The sequence below is a fragment of the Microcebus murinus genome, chromosome 9 (assembly GCF_040939455.1).
Source record: "Microcebus murinus isolate Inina chromosome 9, M.murinus_Inina_mat1.0, whole genome shotgun sequence".
NCBI lineage: Eukaryota > Metazoa > Chordata > Mammalia > Primates > Cheirogaleidae > Microcebus > Microcebus murinus.
In genome coordinates, this window is record NC_134112.1 from 21,872,352 (window position 1) to 21,889,313 (window position 16,962).

The window sequence follows — 16,962 nt, forward strand, 5'->3', positions numbered from 1 at the left end:
AAAAAAGATTTTCTCTCTTTAATTGTATATCTGCATCAGAAAGTCCAGTATCCTGAGATTGAAACTGCAATAAGAAGGGTGTGAACAGGTTCTCTCAAAGTAACATAGTTGCATTTCCCCACAGAATGCTTGGAAGGACCAAGAGGCTTCTGTTAATGGACCCCTATTAGTTTCAGATAATGAAAGTCCAACCAGCAGGGAAATGGCCACTGCTCTGACTCATACAGCTGAGCAGATTCTGGAGGTAAGACGTGCTGGGAAGGAGTGTGCTGAGCCCCAGTTCCTAGGGGCTGGGCGGATCCACTGCATCTACTAGGTTAATGGTACTTTAACAATCTGCAGCAATGCAACGAGGGTTTAATTGATTCTACCACACTATTTGAGATTTTCAATTTTCTTTCTCTGCTCATCATCTTGCAGTGTTGAAGTGTATCATTAAAAAGCTTTTATTGTACTATTAAGATTTGTAGGTGAGCACTAAAGTCTTGGACACTAGGAACACATCTTGAATCTAGATGTCCAGAGGATGGCAGAAGGGAGGCAGGAAGAAGAGGGACATTGCCGCCCTTAGCCTGGTCCCTAGGGCCCTTCACCCTGTCTCTCTCTAACCCTCCAAACCTTTATCCTCCCCACTCTGATTCAAGTTCCTCCTATGAGCTCCCAATTTGCAAAGTTCTCAGGTCCTAGCAAAATGGGATCCTGCAAATGCTCCAGTGCAGGGTGAGTCATGCTCATCTGCCACAACATCCGCATCACACCTCGCTGTCAGGCTGTTGGGTTCATGTTTGGTTTTGAGGCTTTTTACAGACCTAATCAACTCTCTGCATCCCAGCCACCAGGTGCAAATGCAGGGGGAGTACTGGAAGCACCAGAGAGAAGCAGTTCACAATTATGAAAGAAAATCACAGCAGAAACATTTTAAAAATGGAAAGAGCTAAGATATTATGGATGTTATGCTTTTATAGGGGATGAATCGCCCCAGTTGGAATGGTTCTGAAAGTCTGAGTCAATTACAAGGACAAGAAGGAACTCTGCATATGCAATTAACAATTAGGGGCAGGCAGAGAAAGGGAAGGAAAGAAATGAACTGCTTCTGAGTGTGGCAGGAGTGGCAGCATCGAAGCCCTGGACTCGCTGAGTCAGGAGGCTGCTGACAACATGACAGCTTAGAGCAAGGTTTCTCCCCTCTGCACCTTGGGCATTTGGGGCTGGGAAGTTCTTTCTTGTGGGGGCTGTTCAGCACCCTCCCCCTGGCTGTGACAACTAAAAATGCCCCCAGACATTGCCAAATAACCCAGGGATGCAAAATCACCCCCTGCTGGGAACCACCTACTTTGTGAAAATGCCATGGTCCCTGGAGCTCAAGTCAACTCAGTATCATGGAGTGGCAAATCATGGCCAAAACTGGTGGGGGCAATCACTGCAACAGAGGAGCGGATACCTGCCTCAACAGGTTTTCAGTGCTGATGAGACTGGGGTATTGCAGCGGGGAAAAGAGCCTGACAGAGCCTGTCGGCAAGCAGAGGGCGGGCCTCGTTTCAAAGCTCCTAACTGGTAGAAATATATCCAGGGACTCCTCTTGCTCACTTTGAATGTCCAGACAAATAGGCCTATATGGCAAGTTTCTGTTCCTGTGCTGCAGCCATTTGGAACCAGGAGCAGCTCTAGGGTGAGCCACCTGGGCTAGCCCTCACCTGTGGGCCTCAATCTGTGCTGTGCCCTCTCCTGCCCACCATGCTTCAGGATCAGTTCCAGGAGTCCTCCTTGCAGAAGTGTTCTGACTGTCAGGCCACCTGCCGTGCTCCTCAGCACCCAGGCCAGGCTCCAGGGCACAGTGGGTCTCACTCATGTCTGAAGCATGGGGGTGAGAGGTGCTGCTGCATGAACACACCCCTCCATGCCAGCTGCTCTCCCCTACCCCCAGGCACGCAGCAGAGACCTTGGTCTCCATTCACACTTCACAAAGTCCTGCCCAGGCCCACCGCCCCTGCTTCTTGCCCCCTCCTTTCTGCCTCCTCCCAAGCTCTTACCCAACTTGCCACCACCTGATTCTTCCTCCTCCCTCAACACACGTGCAGAGCCCCTGCTGGTCCTCAAAGGAAGAGTTTCCGCAGCTCTTCTCTCAACCTCACAATAGCTCAGGGATTATTATACCCAATCAACAGAGAGGGAAACTGAGCCGCACAGCAGAGCCAGACCTTCTGGAGCTCACACAGTGTGACAACCACAGAGCTGGTGCAGGGTAGGTGTGTGTGGGTAGCTGGGCATCTGAAGAGAAAGGCTGGCAGGGACAGTCGGGGCAGCAGGGGCACCCAGGGAACAGGGACTAGGTGAGGAGTCAACACAAAAGAAAGGGAAGGAATGAAATGGAACTGCTTCTGAGTGTGGCAGGAGCAGCAGCCACAAAGCTGAGCAGGAGGCACCTCAGGCGGGTTGGGGGACAGCTGAGGGAGATGGGTGCTCTGCCCCAGACCCTCAGAGGCGCCATTCCTAGCTAGAATTACATTTTCAATTTCTTGTCTGAGCCTCCAAACAGAAACATCTGTGCCTCAGGCCCCGGTTATGAGTTCTTTCCTCTTTTCTCTGGACTGTTGACAACTGTTTCATTTTCTCCCACTCTAGCTAGGCTGGAAGCATGAGAGAGGTCACTGCATGTGTCTTGGTTGAAAATGCCCATAAATGAGTTGGTTCTTGCTGTGGTGGTTAGAGAACAGCAGGGGGAGGGGTCGGGACAGACCCCACGTTCCTGACACATGCAAAGGTAACAGGAGACTCTCTGAAGCTGAGATGTGTGTCACACAAAAGGGGAGACAGCACAGGGACCCAGGGATGGTTCGAATTAGGATGCTCTTCTCCAAAGCCAAAACCGGCAGTCTGGACTTGTGCAATGTCACCGTGGCAACAAAGCCAGGTGATAAGAAGTCACAGTGCCCGCTCAGTGACCTTCCACTGGGCCGGGACAAGGGCCTAAGCTCCAGTCCCTGAGCTGCTACATCAGATGGTGTCTAAGGGCTACTGTGTGTATCCAAGTGAGCTCCCAGACTGCTAGGTATATGGCATGTCCTGTGCTGGGTCAGGTATGAGTCTGCAGTTCTTGTACGGCAACAGCTGGGTTTAAGGGTGGGCAGTACCTCCTTCCCTGGATTAGAACAGTGTTCATACTGAACTTGACTTCTAGTTGACTGTGAACTCTCACAGAGCAAGAACCAAGTCCTATTCAGCTGTTTCTTCCATGGAGTACACAGCCCATGGGTCCGAGGAAGGTTGATGTGATACGAGGGAAAGGCAACCTGCCCACCAGGTTGGTCTGCCTGCCACCTGCCCATTCAGCTGCATCTCATCTGGGCCTTGGGGCCTGACCCCAGCCTTGCAAAGGCCCTGAGCTCAGGCCACGGCACCATGCATACCCACTTCCTGACAAGGCAGGTTCTTCCTACAGACAGTAGCACCTACCCCTCAAGAGGCAGAACCCACCTCCAGCAGGTCCTCACTGACCTTGGAGGCCACTTTCCCAAGTTTTTCCCTTTGAGCTTTTTGAGGACCTATGCAAAGCCTTTGTAATCCAACCCCTTGGAATAGGATTCCAGGCTGGGCCGCTGTTTCCCGTTACAGTAGCACATTATCTGAGGGGTCGTGGGGAGGCCCAGTGTTACCACTCTTCACTCACCCACTCAGCTTTTCCAGGAATAGTGCTGGGAAAAAGCCTCACCGTGTTAACTGCCCAGCTGGACACACCATGACGGGGGAGTGATGGGGGAGCAGAACACACAGCTGGCCTTAGGAATACTCATGGGGGGTGCAGGGGAGCACAGAGGAAAGCACCTTGGCCTAGTGCTTTACTGCAAGCCAGACACTGGAGGGACAGCGCCTCACTCTACCTCACACTCACAGGCAGTCAGGTCGGAGGAGACGCAGGCATGGCCCTCACCAGTCACTAGAACAGCAGTTCTCAAATTGTGGTCCCCAGAGGCACACATGCATCAGCAGCACCTGGAACTCCTAAGAAATGCAAATTCTCAGGCTCCTTCCTGAACCAGAAATGCTGGGAGTAGGGCCCAGTGATCCGTGTTTTCACATGTTCTCCAGGTGATTCTGAAGCCCCTAAAGCTTGAGGACCACTGCTTTGGAGCAAGCCTTCCTGATGGGTGAGCCACACACAGATACGGGCTCCCCTCAGCCATCGGGGAGCTGAGTGGGGTCTGGAATGACTGGAGTCCCCAGGCCAGTTGTCTCTAGCCCTGTGTGCTATGCAAATGTGATTATTTTCCGTCTGTAGCAAACATTGGGGAGCAGTGCTTGAGGAGGGGCCGAGAGCCCACTCCCTGACACAGGAAGCCTCTACACTTCCCCACATCTCCTCACTACCTGCTGGCACCTGGCACATGTGGCAGGGGAGGGAAGTCCAGGAACAAGGCAGCCAACAGAAGAGGAAGGAGCTTCATGCCCATGTCTGCACTTGGACTGTCACTCCATAGCATGCCAGACTGGGCCAGGGGCTGCCTCGGGGACAGGCCAGAGCCCTGAGTCGTTCTCAAATGACTGCCTATTGGGACTGAGCCTAAGAAGTGCAATCCTGGGCCTACGATGGGAGGCGCTTGCTGAGTCATGCAGTCAAATGGTCTGAGGGGAAAGAGGAGTTACTGCAGAAGGTCACGTGGAGAGGTTTCAGGGTGGTGGGCCACTCCCTAGGAGGCCTTCGATTAGGGTCCCAGGGGTCCACAGGCAAGCAGAGGCTGTGCCCAGGGTGCACTCAGAGCCCTGTTTGGCAGGTCCACCTGCAGGAAGGATGCCCTGTGGCCTCCCACGCTGTCCTGCACAAGTGCCAAGGCCAATGTCGCCTCTTTCCCCATTGCTGCTCTTCTCTCATCACTTTGAATGAGTGGCCCTTTGTACATGAAAGGAAAGTGACCTGCATGTGCCCTTAATCCTCCCGACGAAAGAAATACCGCCACATGACCCCGCAGGAACGCTTCATCCCTGGCCCAGGGGCAGGCAGGTGGACGGATGGGCGGGGCATCATGAGGATGTCCCAGCATCCCCTCCCACTTCCTCTTCCTGGTGTTTCTACTATGCACAGGAGTTCTCTCTCTGCAGCTCTACTCACAGGCTTGCTTGCCTGCAGGTGGGCAGCAACCCTAAGCTCCAAGTGTGCCACCTGGATCTCAAGGCAGTCAGCACTTACAGGACCTCAGCCATCATCCATATCTCCCCACCTCAACCCCAACCATGTCCCACACAGGGACAGGGAGATTCTGCCTGAGGTCACAGCCAATCATGAGTGGTCGAGACAATAATGAGAGCTAACACTGAGGGCACTTGGTAATGTCCTAGGCACTCATCACAAAAAACGGTGAGCTAGGGACTGCCCTTATCCCTGTTTTACAGATGACAAAGTGATTTGCAGATAGGTGAAGACCAGTGGCTCACACTAGAAAGTGGCAGAGCCTGGGTTGAAACCCAGGCAGCCAGTTCCCAGAACCTATACCCATAAAGGCTGCAAGTCCCACTGCTTCTCCAGAAGGCCCTAGGGTCCAGGTCTCCTCCCTCCTGGCATCTCCTTCCGCTGTACACTGACACATGTCGTGACCCAAAGGCTTCATGAAGGGCCTGATGGAGCGTGCCAGCCATTCCTGACAGCTACAGCCCCACCAGCCCTCTGGAGTGCTGCCCCAGCCTGGGCCTGCTCAGAGCACTCACAAGGGAAGTGAGCCCTGTGGACTGAGCACTCCCTCCAATGGCCTGCGCCTCAGCGTCCCCTTACACACAGAGGGGCTAGGTCAGAGGTGTCAAGGCCCCCACCTGGCTCTGAGGCTAGGGGCACCTCTGCTCAGTGTTCAGAGTAGTGGAGGCTGCTCCTCCCACCTGCCCCCACACAGAGGGTGCTGCTGCTCCAGCTGGCCACCTCCCTCCACACCCCGGCTGGGCCAGGCCTTCGCACCTTCCCATCCTGCTCCTTATGGTCTAATGGCACTTACCGCATCTGGCTGTTGCGTCCTTGAGGGAAGAGGGGCTTCAAGAGACACCCACTTACCCCCCTCCCCACCATGGGGACATCCTCAGATGCTGTCTGAAGACATGTCACCCCTGCAGATTACATGCTCCTGCAGATGGGCCCCAGTGACCACAGACAGAGAAACCTACTTATGCACAAGGCCCCAGCACTGCATCTTTCCAATCTGTGGGGGTCTCAACTAACCGCACCCCTCTCAGAACAGTCCAGGAACCCATCCTCCTTCCTGCAGGCCTGACCATTCCAACCACTGTACTCCCCAGCCACTCACTGTGAAGTTCAAAGCCAGAGAGGGACTGGACTCACTTGGTTCTGATGCAGTGCTCGAGGGGTGGGACCAGGTCATTGTCTCTGTCCTCAGGCGTGGTCTGGGTGGTGTCTGGAGAGGAGAGAGAGGCAGAGACACATCAACTAGGGACCTGCACTCACCCTGCGGTCAACATGGACAACCCTAACTCCTGAGGCCCAATCCTTCTAGTACCTGTCCTCTCCTCTCCATTTCCACTGGATCCGCCCTCATGCCTGGTATTGGTCTCACCTGGACAACTCACTGGTCCCTCACCTCCAGTGTCTGCTTCAGCTACCACAATATTCTTTCTAAAAACACATCTGACTCATCTTTTCAGGGCTCCCTATTGCCTGAAGAATAAATCCAACCTGTCAGCATTGTATTCAGGGCTCTTTACCATGCAGTCTCAACCTCACTTTATACTCGATGCCATCCACTGCTCAAGGCCCAGCTCTGGCCCCCTCCTATTGGAGGTCCTTGCTAACATTTGCTCTCTGATCCCCAAGCCCCAACACTCAAGTCTGCATTGTTTCCCAACTGTCCCAAGGGGGCATGTTAAGGCTGGTTTCCCTGAGGACGCCCGGGGAATGGTGGGCAGGTGCCGCACCGACGGTCAGACGGATCTGCTCCTGCTGGTTGGCCAGGCCGTCATAATAGTACAGGTCGAAGAGCCTCTCGGTCCTCCAGTCACACAGGAGCTCCTGCTGCAGGCTGAAGAGGACGCTGAAGTGGCTCTCGCTGCACACCACCCAGATGGGAAACCTTGGGGTCTTCAGGAAGCATCCAACCTGGATGGAGGAAGAGGCCTGATGAACGTGCCGTCCCCAGGAAAGAAGTCAGGGCATTTTCTGTCCAACCTAAGGCAGGGCTGACCTCAAAGAGGCCTTGTTGAGGATCATGTTTATGTCTGACACTGAGAGCCCCTGTGCTACCCAGACCATAGGCCTGTTTCCTAGAGCCACCCCTGTCCTGCCACCTCTGTCTGCTGCTGCTTGTGGAGCCTTTGCCACACAGACCTGAGACCTGGCATCACCCTCCCCTTAAGCCCCCACACCTAGGGGTTCCCAGTGCTGCCCATTCTGCATTCAAAAGCTCCTCAAACCCCAGCCTCTCCTCAGGTTTACTCACCACCCCCAACCTGGATCACAGCAATGACCTCCTAACCAATTCTTCCCACACCCCTCAAACTAATCCCGCTCGTCAACCATGCCCTTGTATTCTCTGCCCACCAGTCTAGGTCTGGCCTCCCCTTGGAAAGCCTGCATCCCCCAGCTCACCCAATCAGGGAACAGGGATAATTTCCTCCTTGCAGCTCCCAGGGGTCACATTATTAAGTGCCTGCCCACCTAGACCACAGGGCATCACTGTCTCACCATGATGCCTTCCCCTGCCTCTTTCATGCCAGACTACCCTTACTTATAGCCAAGAACCCAGGTCCTCAGGGATGAAGCAGGACTTAAGCTAGAACTACACCATGAAAACAAGTAGGACTGGACCCACAGGGAGCCAGGAGGGAAGGATCTACTGACCAGTCTATAGGGAATGCCAGGAATGAATGGCCAGAGAAGTTTAGGGTACAGAGTGCCATTCAGGAAGGGTGCAGGGGAAGATAAGGCTGAGGAAGTACCAGGGTAAGTAAGGCATGTGAACTTTCTGCTGAAAAGTTTCCAGCAGGCAAATTTCATGGTACAAAGGTGTTTGGGGAAGACAGGTACCTTGGAATAAACATCAAGGCCCTCTGCACATTGCTAGTGTCTTGCCTGCAAAGGGGAGAGTGACCAAGCCCTGAATGCCTGGCCCTCTAGCACTCTCTCCATCCCGTGACTCCCTGGGGCATGGTTCTCCCCACCCTGGGCCCTGGGTTATTTGGCTGTGTACATGCCATAGGCCAGGCTGATTCTGGCCTAATCCCCACCAGCCCCAGGGAAATGTTTGCATGCTCAGGTATTTACAGCCAGAGCCTGTGGATTAAAGAAAGAATGGGAATTATTTTTCCAGTGGGGAGAAGGGCATACTTTCTCCAGGGCCTTCACAGAAGTGTAGTCAGGCAGCTCCCGCCTGGGAGCTGACTCTGGGCTAGAGGTGTCTTGGACAGAGGGGCTGTACTCAAAAGATGCTGAACCAGGTCCCTAGTGAAATGCCTGCCCATGGGAAGCCACCTCCTCTAAAGAGCAGGAGGATGATCTTTACAACTTTCTCAACCCTTTCTTATTGTTGAAGAGCCCCTCCCCCTCACCACCAGGGCCCCGCCCCAGCCCTGTGTGACAGGAAAGCAGACTGCACAGCTCGCTTTCTGGTGGGGTGTGGGGGAATTAGATGTCTTAAAGGACATGGCTGGGTGTGCCTAAACCAACCCCATTGCACACTTGGCTTCCATTCCATTCCAGAAAGAGGCTTTTCTGTTGAGGGCATCACCTGGAACAGGGAACCCTGGAGCCAGGATCTAGTGCTCATTCATGGCAGGGAAAGAGTCCCGAAGCCAACCAGGGAGCAGGCCTTTGCACAGTCAGCCACCATGAATTTTCCATCAGAGGGACAAAAGGGCAGCTTGCCATACATAAATAACAGTCAAAAGATTAAGGGCAAAATAGCTGCCCAGAGAGCTTATAAATGAGTTTTTTCATTCAGAAGCCCCTTTCCAAGTGGGTGACATTTTCCAGAGATGAAATTCACTTCCTTCAAATTCTTGGGTAACCAAAGGCTTGGAGCAAGGTGTGAAGTGGGGAGCGGGGTACATATTTCCTCCAGCACAGTCTGAGGCTTTCTCCTGGTGGCTGAACATGCAGCACCATTAGAGGTTACCTTTTATGGTGATTCTTAATCTTCTGGGGAGGTTATGAATGACCTAAAGCCATCCATGGACCACAAGATTAGAAACACTAATTTAAAAAGTTCAGGCATCCCTGAGGGTGAAGAAGAAAATACACAAGGGTTGATAAACTATTTGAGGATATAATGCAGGAAAATTTCCCAGGCCTTGCTAAAAATCTAGATATCCAGATACAAGAAGCTGATGAGATTCCTGGTAGAGTCACTGCAACAGGAAGATACCACATCACATAGTCATTAGACTGGCCAAAATAACCACAAAAGAAGCCCTCCTATGAATTGTAAGGTAAAAGAAGCAGGTAACCTACAAAAGAAAACCCATCAGACTAACTGCAGACTCGACCCATCAGACTCAACTGAGACCTTATAAGCCAGAAGAGACCCAAGCCCCATTCTTACTCTTCTCAAACAGAATAGTGCCCAGCCTAGAATCTTGTACCCTGCAAATTTAAGCTTCTTATATAAAGAAGAAATAAAGACCCTCTCAGTCAAGCAAAGACTGAGGGAATTCATCAAGACAAGACCTGCCCTCCAGGAAGTACTCAGTACAGTATTACACACGGATTACCACAATAAACACCAATGTAAAATCATCCAAAAGCCAAAGGTCAAAGGCCAGATACCACAATGGCTCAAGAAAGAAAACAAAGCAACAAAGTTCAACTCAACAGGATAAACAGAAATCTTCCCCACTTATCAATTCTTTCAATAAATGTGAATGGCTTGAACTGCCCACTAAGGAGACACAGGCTGGCCAAATGGATAAATATACACAAGCCAAGTATCTGCTGTCTTCAGGAAACACATCTAATCTACAAGGATGCCTTCAGACTCAAGGTGAAGGAATGGAAAACAATATTTCATGCAAACAGAAGCCAAAAGAAAGCTGGGTAGCAGTTCTGATTTCAAATAACTTAGTCTTCACATCAACAAAAGTAATGGAAGACAAAGATGGTTACTATATAATGGTGAAGGATACAATTCAACAAGAAGATATAACAATTCTAAATATTTATGCACCTAACTCAGGTGCACCTAGATTCATAAAGCAAATCCTACTTGATCTAAACAAAATGATAAACAGCAACACTGTAATAGCCAGGGATTTCAATACCCCTCTGACAGAACAGGACAAATGCTCCAAACAGAAAATAAACGAAGAAACAATGGACTTAAACAGAACTCTAGAACAAGTGGGCCTGATTGACATTTACAGAACATTCTGAACCCCTCAACTGAATATATATTTTACTCATTAACTCATGGGGCATCTCTAAGATTGACCACGTCCTTGGCCACAAAGCATGTCTCAAAAATTTTTTAAAAATAGAAATTATACCATGCATCTTCTCAGACCACAATAGAATAAAATTAGAAATAAATTCCAACAGAAACTCTCATCTCTATACAAAGTCATAGAAACTAAACAACTTTCTGCTGAATAATTATTGGGCTAAGGAGAAAATTAAGATGGAAATCAAAAGATTCTTTGAACTAAATGATAAAGGAGACACAAGTCAAAATCTGTGGGACACGGATAAAGCATCCCTGAGAGGAAAATTTATATCCATAAAGGCCTACATCCAAAAGACAGAAAGATCACAAATCAACAATCTAAGGAATCGTCTCAAAAAACTAGAAAAAGATGACCTGCATGTGCTCTTAACCCTACCAACAAAATGGCACATGACCCTGCAGGAATGCTACATCCCTGGACCAGGGGCAGCCAGGTGGAGGGATTGGCAGGGCATAATGAGATATCCCAGAATCCCCTCCCACTTCCCCTTCTTGGTGTTTCCACTATGCACAGGGAATTCTCTCTTTCTGCAGCTCCACTCAGAGAAAACTGACTCCAAACCCAGCAGAAGAAAAGAAATAACAAAGATCAGAGCAGAACTAAATGAAATTGGTAACAAAAAAAACTATACAGAAGATTAATAAAACAAAAAGTTGGTTCTTTGAAAAAATAAACAAACTTGACATGCCTCTTGCTAGATTAACAAAAAGCAGAAAAGAAAGAACTCTACTAAGCTCCACAGGAATAAAAAAGAAGAAATTACAACTAATACCATGGAAATACAAAGTATCATCTATGAATACTATAAAACCTCTATGCACATAAACTTGAAAATGTGGAGGAAATAGACAAATTCTTAGAAACACACAACCTCCCTAGGTTCAATCAGTAAAAAATAGAATTCCTGAACAGACCAATATCAAGTACCAAAATTGAAGCAACAATACAAAACTTTCCTAAAAAGAAGAGTCCCAGACCAGATGGTTTCACACCGAATTTTACCAGACCTACAAAGAAGAACTGGTGCCTATGCTGCAGAAATTATTCCACAACATTGAGAAGGAAGGAATCCTCCCCAACACATTTTATGAAGCCACCATCACCGTAATACCAAAACCAGGAAAGGATGTAACAGAAAAAGAAAACTACAGACCAATATCCCTTATGAATACAGATGCAAAAATTCTCTACAACATCCTAGCAAACTGAATTCAGGTGCTTATCAAAAAAATAATCCAGACTTATTGGGGAAAAAAAATCCATCACAACCAAGCAGGCTTCATCTCAGAGATGTAGGATGGTTCAACATAAGCAAATCTATAAATGTAATTCACCACATAAATAGAACCGAAACAAAGACCGTATGATCCTCTGCATAGACACAGAAAAAGCATTCAACAAAATTTAGCACCCTTTTATGATAAGAACACTTAACAAAATAGGCCTAGATGGGACTTACCTCAAAATGGTAAAAGCCATATATGACAAACGTACAGCCAACATCATACTGAACGAAGAAAAACTGAAAGCATTCCCGCTTACAACTGGAACCAGACAAGGTTGCCCTCTGTCACTACTTCTATTCAACATAGTGCTAGAAGATCTAGCCAGAAGAATCAGACAAGAGAAGGAAATCAAGGGCATCCAAATAGGGGAAGAAAATGTCAAACTATAGCTCTTTGCTGACTATATGATCTAATATCTAGAAAACCCCAAAGACATGGCCATGAGACTACTGGAATTGATAAACAAATTCAGTAAAGTATCAGGTTACAAAATCAGTGTACAGAAATCAGTAGCAGTCTTATACGCCAACAACAGTCAGTCTGAGAACCAAATCAAAGACTCAATACCCTTCACAATAGCAACAAAGAAAATAAAATACCTAGGAATACATTTTAACTAAGGAGGTAAAAGATCTCTACAGGGAGAACTAAGAAACACTGAGGAAGGAAATAGCAGAGGATGTAAACAGTTGGAAAACCATACCATGCTCATGGGTCAGCAGAATCAACATTGTTAAAATGTCTATATTACCCAAAGGGATCTACAGATTCAATGCAATCCTTATTAAAATACCAACATCATTTTTCGCAGATCTAGAAAAAATAATTCTATGCTTCATAAGGAATGAGAGAAGACCCCATATAGGAAAAGCGACCATAAGCAAAAGGAACAAATTGGAAGGCATTAATTTACCAGACTTCAAGCTGTACTATAAGGCTATAGTAACTGAAACAGCATGGTACTGGCAAAAGAACAAAGACATAGACCAATGGAATAGAGCTGAGAACTCAGATATAAAACCTTCCTCATCAATCCATCTAATCTTTGATAAAGCAGACAAAAACATACACTGGGGAAAAGAATCCTTATTCAATAAATGGTGCTGATAAAATCAGATAGCCACATGTAGAAGACTGAAACGGGATCTATACCTTTCACCTCTCACAAAAATCAACTCATGGTGGATAACAAACTTAAACCTAAGGCATGAAACTATAAGAATTCAAGAAGAAAATGTTGGAATAACTCTCACAGATATTGGTCTAGGCAAAGAATTTATGAAGAAGACTCCAAAGGCAAATGAAGCAACAACAAAAATAAATAAATGAGACCCGATCAAATTAAAAAGCTTCTGTACAGCCAAGGAAACTATCATGAGAGTAAACAACCTACAGAATGGAAGAAAATATTTTCATGCTACACATCTGATAAAGGGCTGATAACTAGAATCTATATAGAGCTCAGAAAAATCAGTAAGAAAAAATCAAACAATCTTATCAAAAAGTGGGCAAAAAATATGAACAGAAACTTTGCAAAAGAAGATAGACTAATGGCCAAACAAATATATGAAAAATGCTCAACATCTCTAATTATCAGGGAAATGCAAATCAAAACTACAATGAGGTATCACTTAACTCCAGTGAGAATGGCCTTTATTAAAAAGTCCCAAAACAATAAATGTCGGCATGGATGTGGAGAAACAGGAACACTCATACACTGCTGGTGGGACTGCAAACTAGTATAGCCTCTGTGGAAAGTAATATGGAGATACCTCAAAGAGCTACAAGCAGAACTACCATTTGATCCAGCAATCCCACTACTGGGCATCTATCCAAAGGAAAAAAAGATATCTGCACTAGAATGTTTACAGCAGCACGATTCACAATTGCAAAAATGTGGAAACAATCCAAGTGGCCATCAATACCTGAGTGAATTTAATAAAATGTGGTATATGTATGCCATAGAGTTCTACTCAGCCACAAAAAAACAATGGTGATCTAGCACCCCTTATATTACCCTGGATAGAGCTGGAGCCGATTCTACTAAGTGAATTATCATAAGAATGGAAAAACAAGCACCACATGTACTCACCATCAAATTGGTATTAACTGATCAATACTTATGTGCCCATATAGTAGTAATATTCACTGGTGTCAGGCAGGTGGGAAGGGAGAGGAGGGGATAGGTATATTCACATCTAATGGGTGCAGTGTGCACCATATGGGGGATGGACATGCTTGAAGCTGACTCAATGGAGTAAACACAATATAGGTAACCTAAATATTTGTACCCCTGTAATATACTGAAATAAAAAAAGGGGGGGTCAGGCCAGGTGTGCTGCTTCAAGCCTATAATCCTAACACTCTGGGAGGCCAAGGCAGGAGGATCACTTGAGGGAAGGAGTTCGAGACCAGCCTGAGCAAGAGCGAGACCCTGCCTCTACAAAAAATAGAAAAATTAGCCAGGCATGGTGGCACACACCTATAGTCCTAGCTACTTGGGCGGCTCGCCTGAGCCCAGGAATTTGAGGTTGCAGTGAACTATGATGACACTACTGCACTCTAGCCCGGGCAACAAAGTGAGACTCTGTCTCAAACTATATATTAATTAATTAATTAAAAATAAAATAAAAGGGTTAACATTTAATGGCAGGCAGAGTTATGATATGTTGTTTCTAAGGACAAAACTCATTCAACATGATTTATACCTTTTGTCCCTGGCACCTGCACTGCACCTCATCACATCTAAGATGCCATTAGATTCGCCATTATTTTTTTTGTAACACTGAGAAATAAAGAAAGCTGACAAAGTCTGACACATCACTGACTGTAAGAATGCATCAAAATTTCAGAAATGTTCAACTGTGAGGAAAGTCTGCATCTTAAAAGTGATAAAATATGATGCTTAGAACCAAGAAGAGGTCCATGGAATAAAGAATGAAGATAATCTGATGGAGAATGACAAGGTGGGGAGGGACCACGAGAAGAGACATCTACTTCCATACAGTGATGAGGATGGGAAAGGCCTCCTTTTAGGAAGTGTTAATAACATTTAATGCAAAACTTGACGAGAGACAAAAGCCAGGCAGGTGGAGGATACTGTATGTGCAAAGGCCGGAGGTAAGAAAGAAGCCAAGAGGAGGAAAATGTGGCAAAGCACAGAGTCTGAGGGAGAGACTGTGGTGGGCTGACATGAGAGAGGAAGTGGGCGCAGGTCTGGTAGGGCCTTGTAGGTCATGAAAGTTTTGGATTCTATTCTCTGTATTGGTTTGCTTGGGCTGCCATAACAAATACCACAAACTAGGTGGCTTACACAACAGAAATTAATTTCCTCACCATTCTGGAGGCTAGAAGTCTGAGACCAATTGTGCTGTCAGGGTTGGTTCTTAAGGCCTCTCTTCTTGGCGTGTAGATGGCTGCCTTTTCCCTGTGTCTTCACGTTCGTCTTCCCTATGTATGTCTGTGTCCTAATCTCCTCGTCTTATGATGACAGCAGTCATAATGGATTAGGTCCCACCCTAGCGACCTCATTTTACCTTATCCTCTCCTTAAATACCCCTCCTCCAAATACAGTTACATTCTGAGATAGGACTGCAAAAAGTTCATACGTTAGGAACATATATGAATTTTAAGAGGACACGATTCAGCTCACAAAAGCCTGAGAGGATTAGAAAACCACTGAAGGGTATTGAGCAAAGGAATGATAAGATTGGATCTAGGTTTTTGAAGGTCATGCTGGCTTCAGCGAGGGACAGGATGGGAAGGGGTGGGGGCAGAAGCTGAAATCCACTGAACTGTCACAGGTTCAGACCAGTGATGCAGGTGGTTTGGACAAGGGTAAAAGGGGTCAGACTTGAGAAACAACTTAGGGGATAGCCAAATGGCCTTCTGGTGGAGTGGTTGTGCTCCTGGTTTGAGTAATAGGGTGGATAGTGCTGCTCACTGAGTTTGGGAAGACAGGAGGAAGATGGAGCTTCCAGAACGCTCCCTGCCAAGGTGTTTTCCCTTGGGCCCTTCATGAAGACAGCAACGAACATGCCCTGAAAGGAGAAGTGCTGAGGTAAAACACCTGGCCTTACCCCATCCTTCCTGGCCTGGTCAGCATCCCCCACACCCATGATCCTAGAGGGGCATGGCCTTCCAACTGCAGTCTACAATGCAGTCCAACCTACACTGGTGAGCCTAGCTCTGGGACAGAGGGAGTGGGTTGGAAGTAAAAAGGGCAAGACCGGCCTGGTGGGGTCACGAATAGCCCACAGAGGTCCCATAGGACACAGCCATGCTAGGGCATGAGGCCAGTTACTTAGAGCAGAGGGCGAGTTTCTCCAGCCCAAGAGTTTCCTCTGTTTCCCCCAGACACACCCTGAGTGTGGGTCATCTGGGAAGCTCACTTATGGGTAGGGCCTCCTCCCCCCAACAGACTCAGTAAGGGCCCTAGAACCCCAGGTCCTAGCCACAGGCTACAGAGACAGGCTGTGAGTGAGGGGCTCCTTTCACCTCCCATGTGAGTACACAGCCCTGCTGTGGATGTCATGGCCCAAGCTGTTCCAGATGCCAGATCTTCCCTGTGGCCGTGTCTGTGCTGCCCAGTGGAGGGCCCTGGCTCTGAGTCCAGGTCTGGGCTTGGCACTGAACCCCCCTGGACTCCTTCTATCTCTAATGTGGCTAACTGTGTAGGGCTTGAGTGGCTCAGGGACAAAGGGACAGCAGGTAGTACTAAAGGAGGGAAAAGCTTGGTCTGAGCTGCCAAGCCCTGCCTTAGCTTTCAGGGGAAGGCGGAGGCTGAAGCCCAGCCCTCAGTGAGCTCATGGAACAGGAAAGGAGGCCAGGGCTCCTTCCTTAGCAAGCTTGCAAGTTGCAAGGCAGAGGAGGAAAGTACCCCTCACAATAGGGAGGAAAAACTCTCAGTCATCAGCCAAGCATACAACAGCAAATAGGGTCTATGTGGATCCAAGAAGTGCACAGGGAGGAGATCATTGTAGGACCTGAATTTCTTCAACAGTCCTTTTATTCCAAGTGAAAGATGACCCTGACTGATCTCCCATCAATTACCCTCCACAGACCAAGGGGAAATAGTTTACTTTTTGACCAACGCCCTTGACACAAGAATGAAACCAGGGCTCCTGGTGAGCCTGGGAATTCCATGAGCCTGGCCAAGGTTACCTCTCCCAGCCCATGGAATTCCAGGCTGAATACTTTCAGAGAACACCCAGGGTCTGATGCTGAAAAGCCCTGGTGCTTCTCACCAGCC

The 16,962-nt window shown here is 48.0% G+C and overlaps 1 protein-coding gene across 2 annotated transcripts in view; it reads right to left on the reverse strand.

The window, feature by feature from the left end:
- MINDY4 (MINDY lysine 48 deubiquitinase 4) overlaps positions 1–16,962 on the reverse strand; it is a 111,520-nt gene that overhangs the window by 1,436 nt on the left and 93,122 nt on the right. For both annotated transcript variants that reach the window (XM_076006327.1, XM_012735855.3), the window contains exons 16-17: positions 6,907–7,087; positions 6,317–6,389 (exon numbers count right to left, since the gene is read on the reverse strand). In XM_076006327.1, the coding sequence (XP_075862442.1) occupies positions 6,317–6,389; positions 6,907–7,087 (254 nt within the window). The remainder of the gene's footprint in view (positions 1–6,316; positions 6,390–6,906; positions 7,088–16,962) is intronic.